Source organism: Palaemon carinicauda, chromosome 6, assembly GCF_036898095.1.
Source record: "Palaemon carinicauda isolate YSFRI2023 chromosome 6, ASM3689809v2, whole genome shotgun sequence".
Lineage (NCBI taxonomy): Eukaryota > Metazoa > Arthropoda > Malacostraca > Decapoda > Palaemonidae > Palaemon > Palaemon carinicauda.
Genome location: NC_090730.1, coordinates 65,820,007 through 65,835,342, shown reverse-complemented (window position 1 = coordinate 65,835,342; position 15,336 = coordinate 65,820,007). Strand labels below are relative to the sequence as shown.

Sequence of the window (15,336 nt, the reverse complement as noted above, 5' to 3'; positions counted from 1 at the left end):
GGCTTTTTATTATTGGACGGAGAGGTATAACAGTTCAATTTTGTTGGGTTCCAGCACATGTAGGTGTGTCTGGGAATGAAAAGGCAGATTCACTGGCTAAGAAGGCTGCATCCGAGTTGCTGCCAAAAAGGTATCCCATTCCCTGTAATGATTTATTACCTGACATCAAGAAATTGGTTTGCAATAAATGGCAACAGCAATGGGATAGCCAAGATGGGAATAAAATGCTAGAGGTAACAAATGTCATATCTCCTTGGAGGTATAATATGATGCCCCGAAAATGGGAGACGTCTCTTTGTCGTCTCCGTATTGGTCACACTCAGTTGACACACGAGTTTCTGCTGAAGGGCCAACACCAACCGTATTGTGACGACTGTTTAGTACCTCTAATAGTGAGGCATTTGTTGACCGAATGCCCCAATTATAACAACTTAAGAAATAGATATTTGTTTGAGGCTCGAGGTGAGGGTGGCAGGTTCATCCTTGCCAAGATTCTTGGAAATGATGTGTCCTACTATGCAAGTGGCATTTTTAGATTTATTTCAGAAGCAGGTCTTCTGAAAACTATTTAACTTTTATGACATTCAACTTTTATGATTTTAATTGTATACTCTTTTATTTTTATTTTTTTAAATTTTTTATTTTTGTATACATAAATTAAATGTTACCGGCGTCAATGACCTTTGATGTCAGGATGCCTGAAAACTTTAAATCAATCAATCAATCAATCTCCCTCCTCGCCTATTCTGGACTGCCATTGATTTTTGTCTTTTAACTTACTTTTTCTTATACTTGTATATATATGAAAACATTCTTAATGTTTATGTATATATATGTGTATAGAAGTGTGATAAGTTTCCTTTTCAGTGTTTGTGCTGTGTATGTGATACATATACGACAACGACACGTGTAGATTAGCAAGGCCAGCACAGTTCCGCTTCGTGGGGAACGACCTCTCCCTCTCTGGTCCATCGGTCTTCCCGTCGGCATATAACCGTTAACTCGGCTGCCGCAGGGGAATCGTCATTGCCTGGACCCTCTTCATTCAACTATTGTCTTTGCCTTTCCATTTTCCTACGGGAAACATGGATTTCTGAGCGAAGGGAATGTGTTCTCTCAAAGATTGACTATGGTCTGTCTCTTCTCGAGATCGTTCACCTTTACAACAACAGTGTACTATTGGGGAAGCTCCTTTCCCATGCACTGGTTAGGTTGCTCTTTCGATTGTTTGTCTCAATTATTTTTAGTGAAATTATAATTGTATTTTAACTTTTCAGATTTTCTCCGTGGGGAACACTTCCCTTCGGAGGATCAGTGGTTCTCACTAATAGTGATTATTTTTAGCTGATTTAAGTAATTGTAATTCTGTTTTTATTACAGTTACTCCGTTCCCCCCTTCTCCCGTGGATGTCGACTGGGGAAGGAAGGGCGCAATACTTAATTTTATGTAGTTTCCTCGAGGTTCCTCTTCGGAGTTCCTCCCTAGGGAATTTCTGTTGAATAATTAATTTTATTGTCGGCGCAATACTTATTTTTATATTGTTCACTCGGGGTTCTTCTTTGGAGTTCCTCCCTAGGGAATTTCTGTTAAATAATTAATTTTATTTTTTCCCAGTTAACTATGCAGTTTTTCTTCGTTCGACTAAGAGTGCCAACGAAGCAGAGTTGTTCTGTTCATGCCTGGGGAATCTGCTGTCACTGCCGTCCCTCAGAGGACGTCGTCATTGGCGTCATCCCTTCTCTAAGAAGTACTCCAGTGACAACATGACCAGCACTTCAGATCATCTTAGAACGTTAAAGGAGGTTCTCCTCCAGGGGTTGGACAACTTCCCTTCTGAGGGAAAGTTTCCTCCCCAGGTGTGAGGTTGTTTCTCCCTTGAGAGGGAGAACTTTCCACATCTTAATAAATTCATCGTCTCCGACTGCTCTTGCTGCCTTCGCCCAGACTTCTCTCCCCCCTTGCTGAGTTTCTCTTCCTTCAGGGGCGGAGCACGGTCTTGGCAAGTCTCTTCTACGAAGTGCTTACCTCTCTCGTTCATGAGAGAGGCCACTCATAGAGACTCCTCTTCGGAGGATCGCTACTGTTAATCGTCAGCTTGCTGATCCACCGGCTCTCAATGGGCGTCATCATGGGTGTCTTCTAGTCTTTTCTACGAAGTGTTCACCTCTCTCGTTCGCGAGAGAGGCCACTCATAGAGACTCCTCTTCGGAGGATCGCTACTGTTAAAGGTCAGCTTGCTGATCCACCGGCCCTCAATGGGCATCTTCTAGTCTCTTCTATGAATTATTCACCTCTCGTTCGCAAGAGAGGCCACTCATAGAGACTCCTCTTCGGAGGATCGCTACTGTTAAAGGTCAGCTTGCTGATCCACCGGCCCTCATGGGCGTAATCATGGGCATCTTTAAGTCTCTTCTACAAAGTGTTCTCCTCTCTCGTTCACGAGAGAGGCCACTCATAGAGACTCTTCTTCGGAGGATCGCTACTGTTAAAGGTCAGCTTGCTGATCCACCAGCCCTAATGGGCGTCATCATGGGCGCCTTCAAGTCTCTTCTACGAAGTGTTCACCTCTCTCGTTCGCGAGAGAGTTCACACATAGAGACACCTCTTTGAAGGATCACGCCAGCAGACCTACCAATGCAACCTTGCGCTGCAACGTAGTCCTTTGGACTTCGGTCCTGGACTCTTTAATGCAGACCTTTTTATGGCCCCCATCAGTGGAGGCTCGCCCTTCCAAAGGGCACATCGCAGTTGGGATGGCAAGTGATGTGTGTGGCAAGAAGTTTGTTGGAGGCAGTATGAGGAAGGGCAGTGAATGGTGGAATGAAGGAGCGAAGGTAAAAGTGGAAGAGAAAAAGAGGCCTTTTGAAGAATGGCTGCAGAGTAATAGTGTAGAGAAGTATGAAAGATATAGAGAGAAAAATGTGGAAGTAAAGCGCAAGGTAAGTGAGGCAAAGAGAGCAGTTGACCTGAGGTGGGGTCAGGGATTGGGTCATTCATATGAAGAGAATAAGTAGTAGTTTTGGAAAGAAGTGAATAGAGTAAGGAAGGCTGGTTCAAGAATTGAGGAGACAGTGAAAGATGGAAATGGAAGGTTGTTAAAAGGAGAGGAGGCAAGGAAAAGGTGCGTGGAGTATTTTGAAAGTTTACTGAATGTTGAGAATAATAGGGAGGCAGATATAATTGCTGTTGCAGGTGTTGAGGTACCGGTGATGGGAGATGAGAATGAGAGAGAGATTACAAGAGAGGAAGTGAGGAGAGCACTAGACGAAACGAGAGTAGGAAAAGCATCTGGTATGGATGGTGTGAGAGCCGAGATGTTGATGGAAGGGGGTGTGACTGTACTTGAATGGTTGGTGAAATTGTTTAATATGTGTTTTGTGTTGTCAATGGTACCAGTAGATTGGGTTTGTGCGTGTATTGTACCACTATACAAGGGTAAGGGAGATGTGCACGAGTGTTGTAATTCAAGGGGTATTAGTTTGTTGCGTAGTTGGAAAAGTGTATGGTAGAGTACTGATTAATAGGATTAAGGATAAAACAGAGAATGCAATCTTAGAAATACAGGGTGGTTTTAGAAGAAGTAGGGGTTGTATGAATCAGATTTTTACAGTTAGACCGATATGCGAGAAATATTTAGCAAAAGGTAAGGAGGTGTATGTTGCATTTATGGATCTGGAGAAAGCGTATGATAGAGTTGATAGGGAAGTGATGTGGAATGTGATGAGGTTATATGGAATTGGTGGAAGGTTGTTGCAAGCAGTGAAAAGTTTCTACAAAGGTAGTAAAGCATGTGTTAGGATAGGAAATGAAGTGAGCGATTGGTTTCCGGTGAGAGAGGGGCTGAGAGAGGGATGTGTGATGTCACCGTGGTTGTTTAACTTGTATTTTGATGGACCGACAACACCAGTGCTGAGTGAACGTTGCGTCACGGTGTTCATGCATTTCCAAAATCTGTACAGATCAGTCAGATTTGGTTTCACATCTATATTGAGTGGCATCATATCGATGAAATTACATATTTTCCCAAAAGGAGAAAATATGGACCCTGATGTGCTTTCAATGCCGGATCAGATTCATACCTGATTGTAACTACAATTGATAATTTAGCTACAAGTTAAGATACTGAACGTATTTGCATCTTATTGCTGCTATCTCAGTAACAGACGAATAAAGTAGACTAGAGTTTTAACTAATCTCTAGAAGGGCTCAACTTGAAATCAGAATACAGATTTCCAAGGGATAAAGGGTAATCTCTAAAATTTACTGTCCGTCCCTATGGAGATACAAACTTTGAATCCTTATAGTCGAAGTCGACACTTTCCCTGCAGGGGGCACGAAACCCTAAGCTAGTTCCAAGCTTAGTGGATATGACAAATAAAGGTAATGTCATATAAAAAGGTCTAGGAGACCATATAAGGAACTCATTCAAAGTAAAGGCACTTATACAAACCCACAGATATAGTACTATCAAGTAATTATCTGGTAAACTTCCATCAGGACGACATGGCTGACCCCAAAAAAACGGATTTTGAGCAAAGCAAAAAATCTATTTTTGGGTGATGTGGCCATGTCGTCCTGATGGATCCACCCTCCTTTCTAAAAAGGAGCATACATATATGTAACAAAATCCCCACCCAAAACTACTCTCTCTGCGGCTCTCCATGCTTAATTGCAACAAGGAATAGTTCGCCGGGGTGGTACAGGGAGGGGATCCACCGGGTAACCTTGATAATGGCTCCCCTTCAATTTCGCCACTCTTCCCCCTCAAAGCGAAAACTCTATTTGGGGTGAAGATTGCTATGTGTCGTATCAAGAAATACGTCCCCTGATATTATGCGATATCCTTAAGAGTTATATTAAGGATACTCGCACCAGGAGTTAGAATTCTGGAGACCTGTGGTCAGTTCTCTGGGAGTATCACTGTAGCCATATATCCCTTAGAAAGTTGCCTAAAGGAACCTTTCATTAGGACGATATGGCCATATCACCCAAAAATAGATTTTTTGCTTTGCTCAAAATCTGTTTGTTATTATTATTATTTTTTTTTTTTCTTTTTCACCCAGTTTCATCCGTTTCTCTCTTCGCATGATTAACTATCTATCTTGGGCCCCCTAAAGACCTTCTGTCTGGGGTAGTGTACAAGATGGAACTTCTGGCATGATCATTTCTGAAGTCTAGTGCACACCATAGACTTATTAGAGTTAGTTTCATCCATTCCTCCCAATACATGATTAACGTAACTTTTTGGGAGTTTTAAGGAGACCGTCCGCTATGTCCTGCATTTCTTTTCTATTTATTCAAAATACGCCCTTTCTATATATGTTTTAGACATATATAATGCCTTCATCATATAAAAATTTCAAGTAATCTGATCAGAAACTTTTTTTTTTATTTATTAGCAAAAATCAGTATTTTTCAAAACATTTGTAACATTTCTCTCCACTAATATGACACCAATTGTATTAAAAATCATGCCATCAAAAATTCTTTATAAACCAAATAATTTTCTGTGACAAATTTTTAATTTTCCTTTTGCTTTTTTTTAATTAATATTTTCTTAATTTTTTTTCGTCTAGAAGTAAATTTATCGTGAAAAAATAGAAAAAAGTAAAATTAAAATTTTCTAAAAAAAATTTTGGGATTTTCATCCCTCTTTTCAATGATGTCTTTCTCCCTAAAATTGAACAATAAATAACCGAGAAAAATGTACTGAAGTGTGAACAAGTATGTTTTTGAGTTTTTAGCTATAATTTTTTTTTTTTTTTTTTTTTTTTTTAGGAAAATCAAAATAACATTATTATGATAACCTTATTTTGTACTTTTATTGTTTATTCCTATGTGAAGGCTCCCTAAACGAGGTATTTAAACCCTAAGTTTACTAATACACTTGGTATGAGGGTGTCATGAGTTGCCAGTGGCTCTCATTGTTACCAGAGTTTTAGTATACGTCTTTAGAATCTGGCTGGTCCTCTCGTAGATCGTAGTTTGTGTTCGCCTACCCTCTACCAATGCCTTCCATTTCTGCCAGACGTACGAGATTTCGAAACATAAGTGGAAAAAATTACTGACAATGCAGTAAGGATAACGTCATCATTTAAAGACCGCTTTATGTTCATTACTGTATTTGTAAAAATAATTGGCTGAAACTTCTGGAAAGCATGTACGACATGTTTCTGCATACTGTACATAGAAACAATAAAACTATTTTCAAATTTTTAAAGTTATTCTGTCAAACACCATAGCGGATGGTCTCCTTAATGTAGTCCCCGGGCCTGAAAGTACAGGATACAGCCAGCCAGAAGTTCATTTCACTAAAACATGCATAAATTTTATCCGTTCAGATAACCATACCTTTTTCCTCCCTTCGCATGATTAAAGTGCCCGTAGCTGCCGGTCTATAATAATCCCTTCCGACTGCTTGCGGCTGTCGTACCCACCGTGGTTCAGATATGAGTCTCCGGAAACATAGTTCTTCGGGTTTTAGACTCTCTCCCTACGAGTTAGAGAGTTCATCATTATGCGATCTCCGTCTACCCATCAGACACTCGAGGCATAAGGTCTCGTGAAAAATAACCCTTCAAGGTTATTACTTTTATTCGCTTGCATGGAGGGTTGTGTAGGGGGAGCAAACCCCTACAGTATTGCCATCAAGGCCTGATAGATCTGAAAGCTGCACGTACGTTTCGTGGGCGAACGAACATGTTATAGTTGATGATCTTTTCCTATTGAGCATTGATATTGCTCCTACTCGCACACACATTATTCCCGCAAGTGACTCTACAAGCTCTGTGATGGTGCTCGTACATAGAAACGTGTTCACATTACTCGGGCTTGTTTTAGAGCACTTGCCCTTCGGCAGAGAAGTAACGATTGCAAATAACCGCATTCGGGCAAGTGAACTATAATTGTCGACAAAGCAGTTTGGCGCGTGTGAGGGTGGCGTGGCCAGTCCTACTCCGCTAACTAGCATTGGGTAGTTACACCTCATTAAAACTCTTAAAAGTTTTACGGCTAGTTTCACCTGTATACGAAATATATCTGTAGTATAGAGTGTCGGGTTTGTATGGTTAGGAAAAATACAAATTATTTCCAAATTCGTCATTTTTATAGTTTAAAGAAGTATCAACTAGAGCTTTAACCAAGCCTGGAGATTTCACTGTGGTGTCCTGGCAACCCACTGTGTTAAAAATATAGTGCATCTAGTTTCATGGTGGTAGGTTGCCATGTAGACTTGTTGGCTACAGCTTTTATTTTCAGGTCAATCTGGCTTCAGTTTTTTGTTAGAACTTGCAGAAACATGAGAGTAATTAGAATTATACAAAACATTATGAACACCTGTCAAAACTACTTAAGCATGTAATCTTGTTGAGTATTATATAAAATAATTTCTAGGGTTTGGTATTTCATTTCCATTTTTTTTTCAGTCACGGATTCAGGTCACGATGTCCATAGTACTTGGATAAAGAGAGCAGGACTGGTGGATTCACGTACTTCAGTCACTGATGTGAAATTCGCTCCTAAACTTCAAGGGCTTCAATTGGCTACTTGCTCTGCAGATGGTTATGTAAGTGTTTTACTCCACAAGATACTTCTGTATTTATTTTAGTTCGATTTCTCAAGAATTAGAGGACTTTTATATAGGTCATTGGGTGTAGCTGTATTAGTGAAAGGGTAATCAGAGAAGTATATTGTTACTTTACAATGTACTTCTTTTCTATAGTTAAAATCATCTGCCCTTGCAGTAAGATGTGAGTACTCATTTTGAAATATAATGTTAATCATTTTCATTGATTCAGATTCCAAACACCTGCCTTTTCTCTGAAACTCTTGCCAAAATTACCTGAATTTTGTGCAGGTGGAACAGAGGCTTACTGAACAGGTGTAGGTGGGTGCACTGCTTTCTCTTCTTGAGACAAAGACTAGAGACATCAACTTGTCTGGAAGAAAACCAAACTCCTTAACACCTTAAAAATGTACAAGTGTTTGACTTATTGAAAAAAGGCACTGCCACGGTATTCAGCACGATAGTTATAAAGTTTTTTAACTTTAAATGGATACGTTGGTATCAAAATTTAAAACCCAACTTTTTCCACAAAGATGACAACTTTTTAAAGTGAAATGTTTAGAAGTGACTTACGTTCTGGGACTCCTAACTGTATGGGTAAGTGCTGGCGTTTCGTTTTACATGAAGGTGTTTTTTCATTACAGAATATTTCAAATCGTTACAACAAAGAAGCTCCATCAACTGCTATGCCACAACAATCTATTGAAACTGATTGGTTGGCAAAGATCTCGCATTTTAGTAAATTTGTATTTCTTTTTTGTATCCATAATTTTACCAATGATTTTATCAAGTGGAAATATGTGTTTTGATGATTATGCCCCCAAAATATCCCAGCAAATAACATGATTATATATGTATATAAGATGAAAATGAAGGAAAACATGTACTATGTTAGGAGTTGAGCCCTGCTGCCGAGTGGTTTTGCTAAATCATATGCTCTTGATCACATTGGGGATTCTGTGAATGTCTGCGTTCAATTTGGTACACTTTAGATACAGGATAATGGTAATTACCATTTTACGTTATCCTGCTTGTTCTCTATGCTTGATGAAAAAACAAACGCTATCTTTTAGGGTAGCCTATAAAGATTATATTTCCTGCTGATCTCAGAAACTTTACCAAATACTAATGCTTTCGATAAAGTAAAAAGTTAATTGGAGTCATTTTGTGTTTTAGGTGTATCCTGTTTATGAAGTTTTGATTGTAGGCATAATCCTATAATTTTAGAACAGTTTTGTAATAGTTTTTCTTATTATTTTAGTTATGGTTTTTTTTTGTTATTAACATGGTTATTGATGACCTTTGGCTAAGATCAGATCAGCTGACGTCTAGCTGCCGGTCTCAAGATTAGGCGCATACAATACAGTAACAAAGTATTGTTTATACCATTTCTTAACTTATTCAAAACATCTATACAGTTGATATTACATAAGCACCAATGTGTTATAACCTATCATATTTTTTGTTTTTGTTTAGTAGATGTACATTTAAAACTCTCTCTCTCTCTCTCTCTCTCTCTCTCTCTCTCTCTCTCTCTCTCTCTCTCTCTCACTAACAAATGAAATCTTTGTTGATTCACAAAGTTTGTTATATTGAAAATCAATCATGATTCAATTTTCCTTACTTTCTCCAATCTCGCACCATCTCTGTTACATCGAACGTTATAGCGGCAACTTAATTGTTCGATAACTTTAAAAATTGGCCTAGTACTTGCTTCTTCTCTTACTTTTTTTACAGATGGTTTCTTAATTGAAGTGGGTACAAGTTGACTTATAACTAAAGTCAGGAAAAGTATTTTGGATATGGAATGGACAATCATCTTTAGTAACAGTTTAGAATTATCGTAAATTATCATTCTGTCATTAGAGGCAGTTTGTTATCGTTGATTAAACACAAAAAGAAAAAAATAGTTTTCCTGCTTTGCTACGTATGTAGGAATTTATATAGATATGGTAAATAATATTTGTAATAACATATTTACTAAAAGCTTTTAATATCATTATTTATCATTTTTCAATATTTAACTTAGCCGGTGATTATATAGCTGCAACTCTGTTGCCCGACAGACAACTCTACGGTAAAAACTCGCCAGCGATCGCTACACAGGTTGCGGGTGTGCCCAACAGCGCCATCTGTCATCCAGATACCCAGTACTCAATGTAAACAAAGACTCAATTTTCTCTCTGTCGAGCTATCGACAAGACGTACTTACTCGCTGTTGCTAAACTGGAGTTTTTTCACAACTAATTGGTGAAGTACTTTATTCTAGTTTTGAGCTTTCGCTATGCAGGTGTTTTATCTTCATCTTAAATCTTGAACTCGTTTTGGATAGATTTAATTATGGTGACAAAGAGAGTATGGACTTTCTTTCACTTTTAAATGGCCGACCCTTCCCTTAGACGGAAGTGTGTTTAGGCTTTTAGTAATTATCTTATCACGTTATAGATTTTCCTCTATATATTTTATATCTCTCCGCCTTTATTAGGCCTCTTCGATTAACTTTCCATTTATTATAAACATATAAAAATAAATTTTAATGTTTTGTTTATATAGACCTTTCCTGAGAGTAGGCGGTCCTAACTTGGAAACCGAAGTTAATCAACGTTGAGCCCTTTATATCGTAATTAGCTTTTAAAGAGCTAAGGATTTAAAACTTTTTAAATGTAATATTTTATGAAAGAATTTCTTTGATAGTCTTCGTACTGTTTTCAAAGATGAACTAACGTTTAGTTTATTTATGCTACGCAGTTGTTGACGTTCAGGACGTTCAACATGCGCTCTATCGTTACGATAGAGAGAGAGTGTATCACGGTTTCACTTTGCAGTAAGAGTAAATCGATTCTGACGTTTTGTTCATTCTTTCTTAGCTTAAATGTTTTAAATTCTATTTTAAAGGAACTTTTTATTTGAAAAACCTTTCAGTTTTTTTCCTTTAGTCAAATAACATGTTTTTTTGACGAAATATAATTGGGCTCTTCTCTTAGGTGCGAAATCAAGAGAGAAAGAGAGAGAGAGATAGAGACGGAGGGAGAGAGAGGAGAGAAAACGTTCCGTTCAAGCGGGTAACGTTGTTCTCGAGTTACTCTCGTCCCTAGTCGCTGTACGGGGAGGAAGGATAAAACGTTTTTAGTTTTTTATTCTCGTCCCCAGGCTATGTGCGGTGAGAGATTGAAAACGTAGTTATATGAACTAGTGTTTAGTCTCTTTCCCAGCCACTGATTTTTTTATCTTAAAATATGTTTTCTGTTTTTTGCTGGTATTAATGAGCTTGCATTATACGACTGATTTCGCAATTACTACCTTTTAATGAAGGGTAGAATTGCGTTTTTCAGGTAGAAATCAGTAAAAGTTTCGATTTCAGTGAAATAAGTGCAAAACAGAAAATCGAAGTGATAAAGTGATATGCGCAAAGTGTTACAGTGTTGCGTCCGAGGGTTCGTCTGTTCGTGCCTGTCGTTCACCTAGTCCGGGACCTCTTGCATGCTCCCAAGCCCAGGGGAGAAGTAATGTCAAACGACTTATGGGTTCGAGAGGCCTTGATCAACGAACAGACGTTTTCCCTCTATGGTATCGGGTGTATCTTACCAAGATCTCCCCTACCATAAGACGAGAGAGACGTTGTTTCTCCTCGTCATCCGAAGGCTTTTCGCATAAGAAACCTGTCACAAGGTTTCGAAGCCCTTAAGCGAAAGTCAGTCCTTTCAGGACAGGTCCAGCGTCCTGGTTACAACCATTAGGACAGCTCTGACCCTATGCAGTCATCGGATAACTGCTCGCTTCCTAACAAAAGCGTAACACAGACTCCGAGAGTCTTTTTTTGTTGGCAAAGTGTTGCGGTCACAGACGTTACCCTCGTCTCTTACCACAACCATTTCCGTTGATCCTTAATGGGTTGTATGGCAAGACATGCAGTATATGCTTGCCTCCCTTATGGAAGACTATTCTGCCGATTAGTCCGTTGAGTCTAGCCGTTTATCTCATCGATATCCTGGCTTTCAGCCAACCTAACGTTCCTTTGTGCTTACTGTTGACGTTGGCGTAGCTTAGTCACGTCAGTCAGGTTGTTTAGAACCACACTCGATGCGGTCTCGTGTGGTTTTTCAGCCGCATTTGGACGTTAGGCCACTTGCTGATGCTCCTGTGACGTTCAAGACGTTCACTAACAATCGGAGTTGACTTGTTTTGACGCTGTGCGTCAACCTCCGCATTCTAGAGTTGTTTTGACTGCTCAGTCTAGGCAGTCAAAGCAGTCTCGAGTGGACGCTGTGCGTCCTCACGCACCTGTTGTGGTTGACAGTTCAGTTGTTGACAGTTCACAGACTGTCAAGCAGTTACATGACGTTGCGTTCTGGTCCGCTACTAATACACCAGTGAGTGTGGACTCTGCTTGTAAAGCATTGCCACCACGGTAGGTCTCTCCCTTGCTTGAGACTCAGCTTTTATCGGACAAGGTTCCTGTAGATGAGGAAGTTGCTGTTCCCCCTCCTACTAATATTCCCTTGAGGACTCTGTCAGATGGAGAGGAGCCTAAAGCTGCTTAGCCTCCTATGGACTTTAATTAAATCATGATGATTTTTTTTTAAGGATCTTTGTCCGGATCTTTTTGTAACTGCTGCTCCTCGTTCGCCTAAACGTCAGAGCTTACACTAGGCCTAGCTACTTCGAAGCCGTTGTTTTTAAGCTAGTGCTCTCTCGCTCTCCTAGAGAGCTTTACGTTGGCTAGGCGACTGGTTTTTCACCAGGAGGAGTTTGGGGGATACAGCCTTTGCTTTCCCTTCTTTTCAACTGGTTTATAGAGCGAGAGTCTGATATGACACGAGAGAAGTTCTCGGCTTGGGAGTTCATGCCTCTGCCCAGATAGACTTCTCAATTCTCGTAGACTCTCCCTGGCGCCTGGCCAGGAGACTCTCCAAGTTGTTTACAGGTCAACTTCACAGCTGTTTTCGAGCCTTTGAAGTTTTGCTGTACAATTATGTCATGCATAACAAGGCTTTCAGGGATGGTAAGCGGTACCGCCTCAGTCGCTAACCCCGTCTGTTGCCACACCTGCTCCCTTAGACCCTAAATAGGCTTTGCTGCAAGACATGCAGTCCAAGCTTGCGTCCTTGATAGAGGACTTTAATGCGGAGAAGGTTGCTACCGAACCTTCTGGCCAACAACCTTCCAACCGGTCGGTTGTGCGCCCTGTTGACGCTGAGGTAACCTACTCGCGTCTGCCAGTTGAGGTGGTTCCTCCACCGATGCGACCCAGTGTGGGTTGCCAGCCGCACGTTGATGTTAAGCGACGCTCGGAGGTGGTTGTTGACGTTCAGGACGTTCAACAACCAGCAGAGGTGACTTGTTTTGACGCAGTGCGTCAACCTCAGCAACCCGGTAGGGTGTTGACTGCACAACCCAGACGGTCTAGACAGTCTCGGGTTGACGCTGTGCTTCCTCGCGCACCCATGGTTGTTGACAGTTCACAGACTGTGCAGCAGTTCCATGATGTTGCGTCCGGCTCCGTCACGCATCCACCAGTGCGACCGGACTCAGCGAGCCAGACGTTGCCCACTCCGTTGCCGTTTCCTCATCAGTTTTCGGATGAGGAACCCTCTGATGAGGACGTTGCTGAACAACAAGACGATCAGCCCCCAGAATAGATCAAGCCCTGCTATCCATCCAGAAGATGCTGAAGAAGGAACGCTGGTCAGTCAGGCTGTGGATGAGTCTGGTAGGGACGCTGTCATCCGTGGAACAATTTGTGTCACTAGGAAGACTACACCTCCGTCCTCTTCAATACCATCTAGCTTTTCACTGGAAAAAGGACAAGACGCTAGAAGCGGTCTCGATCCCGGTTTCCGAAAAGATAAAGTCTTGTCTGACTTGGTGGAAGGACAATATCAACCTAAGAGAGGGTCTTCCCCTGGCTGTTCAGACTCCCAACCACGTTCTCTTCTCGGACGCATCGGACGTGGGCTGGGGCGCGACACTAGACGGTCGGGAATGCTCAGGACTGTGGAACTCGAGTCAGAGGAGCATGCATATCAACTGCAAGGAGCTGTTGGCAGTACATCTGGCCTTGAAAAGCTTCAAGTCTCTCCTTCGAGGCAAAGTGGTGGAAGTTAACTCGGACATCACCACGGCCTTGGCGTACATCTCCAAACAAAGGGGTACCCACTCACTGACGTTGTACGAGATCGCAAGGGACCTGCTCATCTGGTCAAAAGGTCAAGACATCTCCCTAGTAACGAGGTTCATCCAAGGCGACTTGAACGTCATAGCAGATTGTCTCAGTCGGAAAGGGCAAGTAATTCCAACCGAATGGACCCTCCACAAGGATGTGTGCAAGAGACTTTGGGCCACTTGGGGTAAAACCATCCATAGATCTCTTTGCAACCTCGCTGACCAAGAGGCTTCCAATCTATTGCTCTCCAGTCCCGGACCCAGCAGCAATACATATAGATGCTTTCCTCCTAGATTGGTCACATCTGGATCTCTACGCATTCCCACCGTTCAAGATTGTCAACAAGGTACTGCAGAAGTTCGCCTCTCACGAAGGGACAAGGTTGACGTTAGTTGCTTCCCTCTGGCCCGCGAGAGAATGGTTCACCGAGATACTTCGATGGTTAGTAGACGTTCCCAGTAGTCTTCCTCTAAGGGTAGACCTTCTACGTCAGCCACACGTAAAGAAGGTACTCCAAAGCCTCCACGCTCTTCGTCTGACTGCCTTCAGACTATCGAAAGACTCTCGAGAGCTAGAGGCTTTTAGAAGGAAGCAGCCAGTGCGATTGCTAGAGCAAGGAGAGCTTCTTCCATTAGAGTCTACCAATCGAAGTGGGAAGTCTTCCGAGACTGGTGCAAGTCAGTTTCTGTATCCTCGACCAGTACCTCTGTAGCTCAAATAGCTGTTTTTCTCTTATACCTGAGAAAAGGACGATCCCTTTCAGCTCCCACTATCAAGGGCTACAGAAGCATGTTGGCATCGGTCTTCCGGCATAGAGGCTTAGATCCTTCCAAACATAAAGATCTGCAAGACCTCCTTAAGTCTTTTGAGACCACCAAGGAGCGTCGTTTGGCTACCCCTGGATGGAATTTATACGTGGTACTAAGATTCTTCATGTCAGATAGGTTGGAGCCGTTACAATCAGCCTCCCTGAAAGATCTCGCTCTTAAGACTCTTTTCCTGGTATGCTTAGCCTCGGCTAAAAGAGTCAGTGAGATTCATGCCTTCAGCAAGAACATAGGATTTTCGTCAGAAAAAGCCACTTGTTCGCTACAACTTGGTTTTCTAGCCAAAAATGAGCTACCTTCTCGGCCTTGGCCTAAATCTTTTGATATCCCCAGCTTATCGGAGATCGTAGGCAATGAACTAGAAAGAGTCTTATGCCTTGTTAGAGCTCTTAAGTTCTATTTAAAGCGTACTAAACCTTTACAAGGCCAATCTGAAGCTTTATGGTGTTCAGTTAAGAAACCATCCTTGCCTTTGTCAAAGAATGCTTGGTCAGACTTTATCAGATTGTTTATACGAGAAGCTCATTCACATCTGAGTGAGGAAGACCGAACTTTGCTTAAGGTGAAGACGCACGAAGTTAGAGCTGTAACAACTTCCGTGGCCTTTAAGCAAAATATATCTCTGCAAAGTATAATGGACGCAACCTATTGGAGAAGCAAGTCAGTGTTCGCGTCATTTTACTTGAAAGATGTCCAGTCTCTTTACAAGAACTGCTACACACTGGGACCATTCGTAGCAGCGAGTGCAGTAGTGGGTGAGGGCTCAACCACTACAATTCCC

General features: G+C 41.4%; 1 protein-coding gene across 1 annotated transcript in view; it reads left to right on the top strand.

Annotated features, from left to right (window-relative positions):
- Nucleotides 1-15,336, top strand: part of Nup44A (nuclear pore complex protein Nup44A) — a 112,966-nt gene that overhangs the window by 32,624 nt on the left and 65,006 nt on the right. The window contains exon 3 of the mRNA XM_068375230.1: nucleotides 7,426-7,565. Coding sequence (XP_068231331.1) covers nucleotides 7,426-7,565 — 140 coding nt within the window. The remainder of the gene's footprint in view (nucleotides 1-7,425; nucleotides 7,566-15,336) is intronic.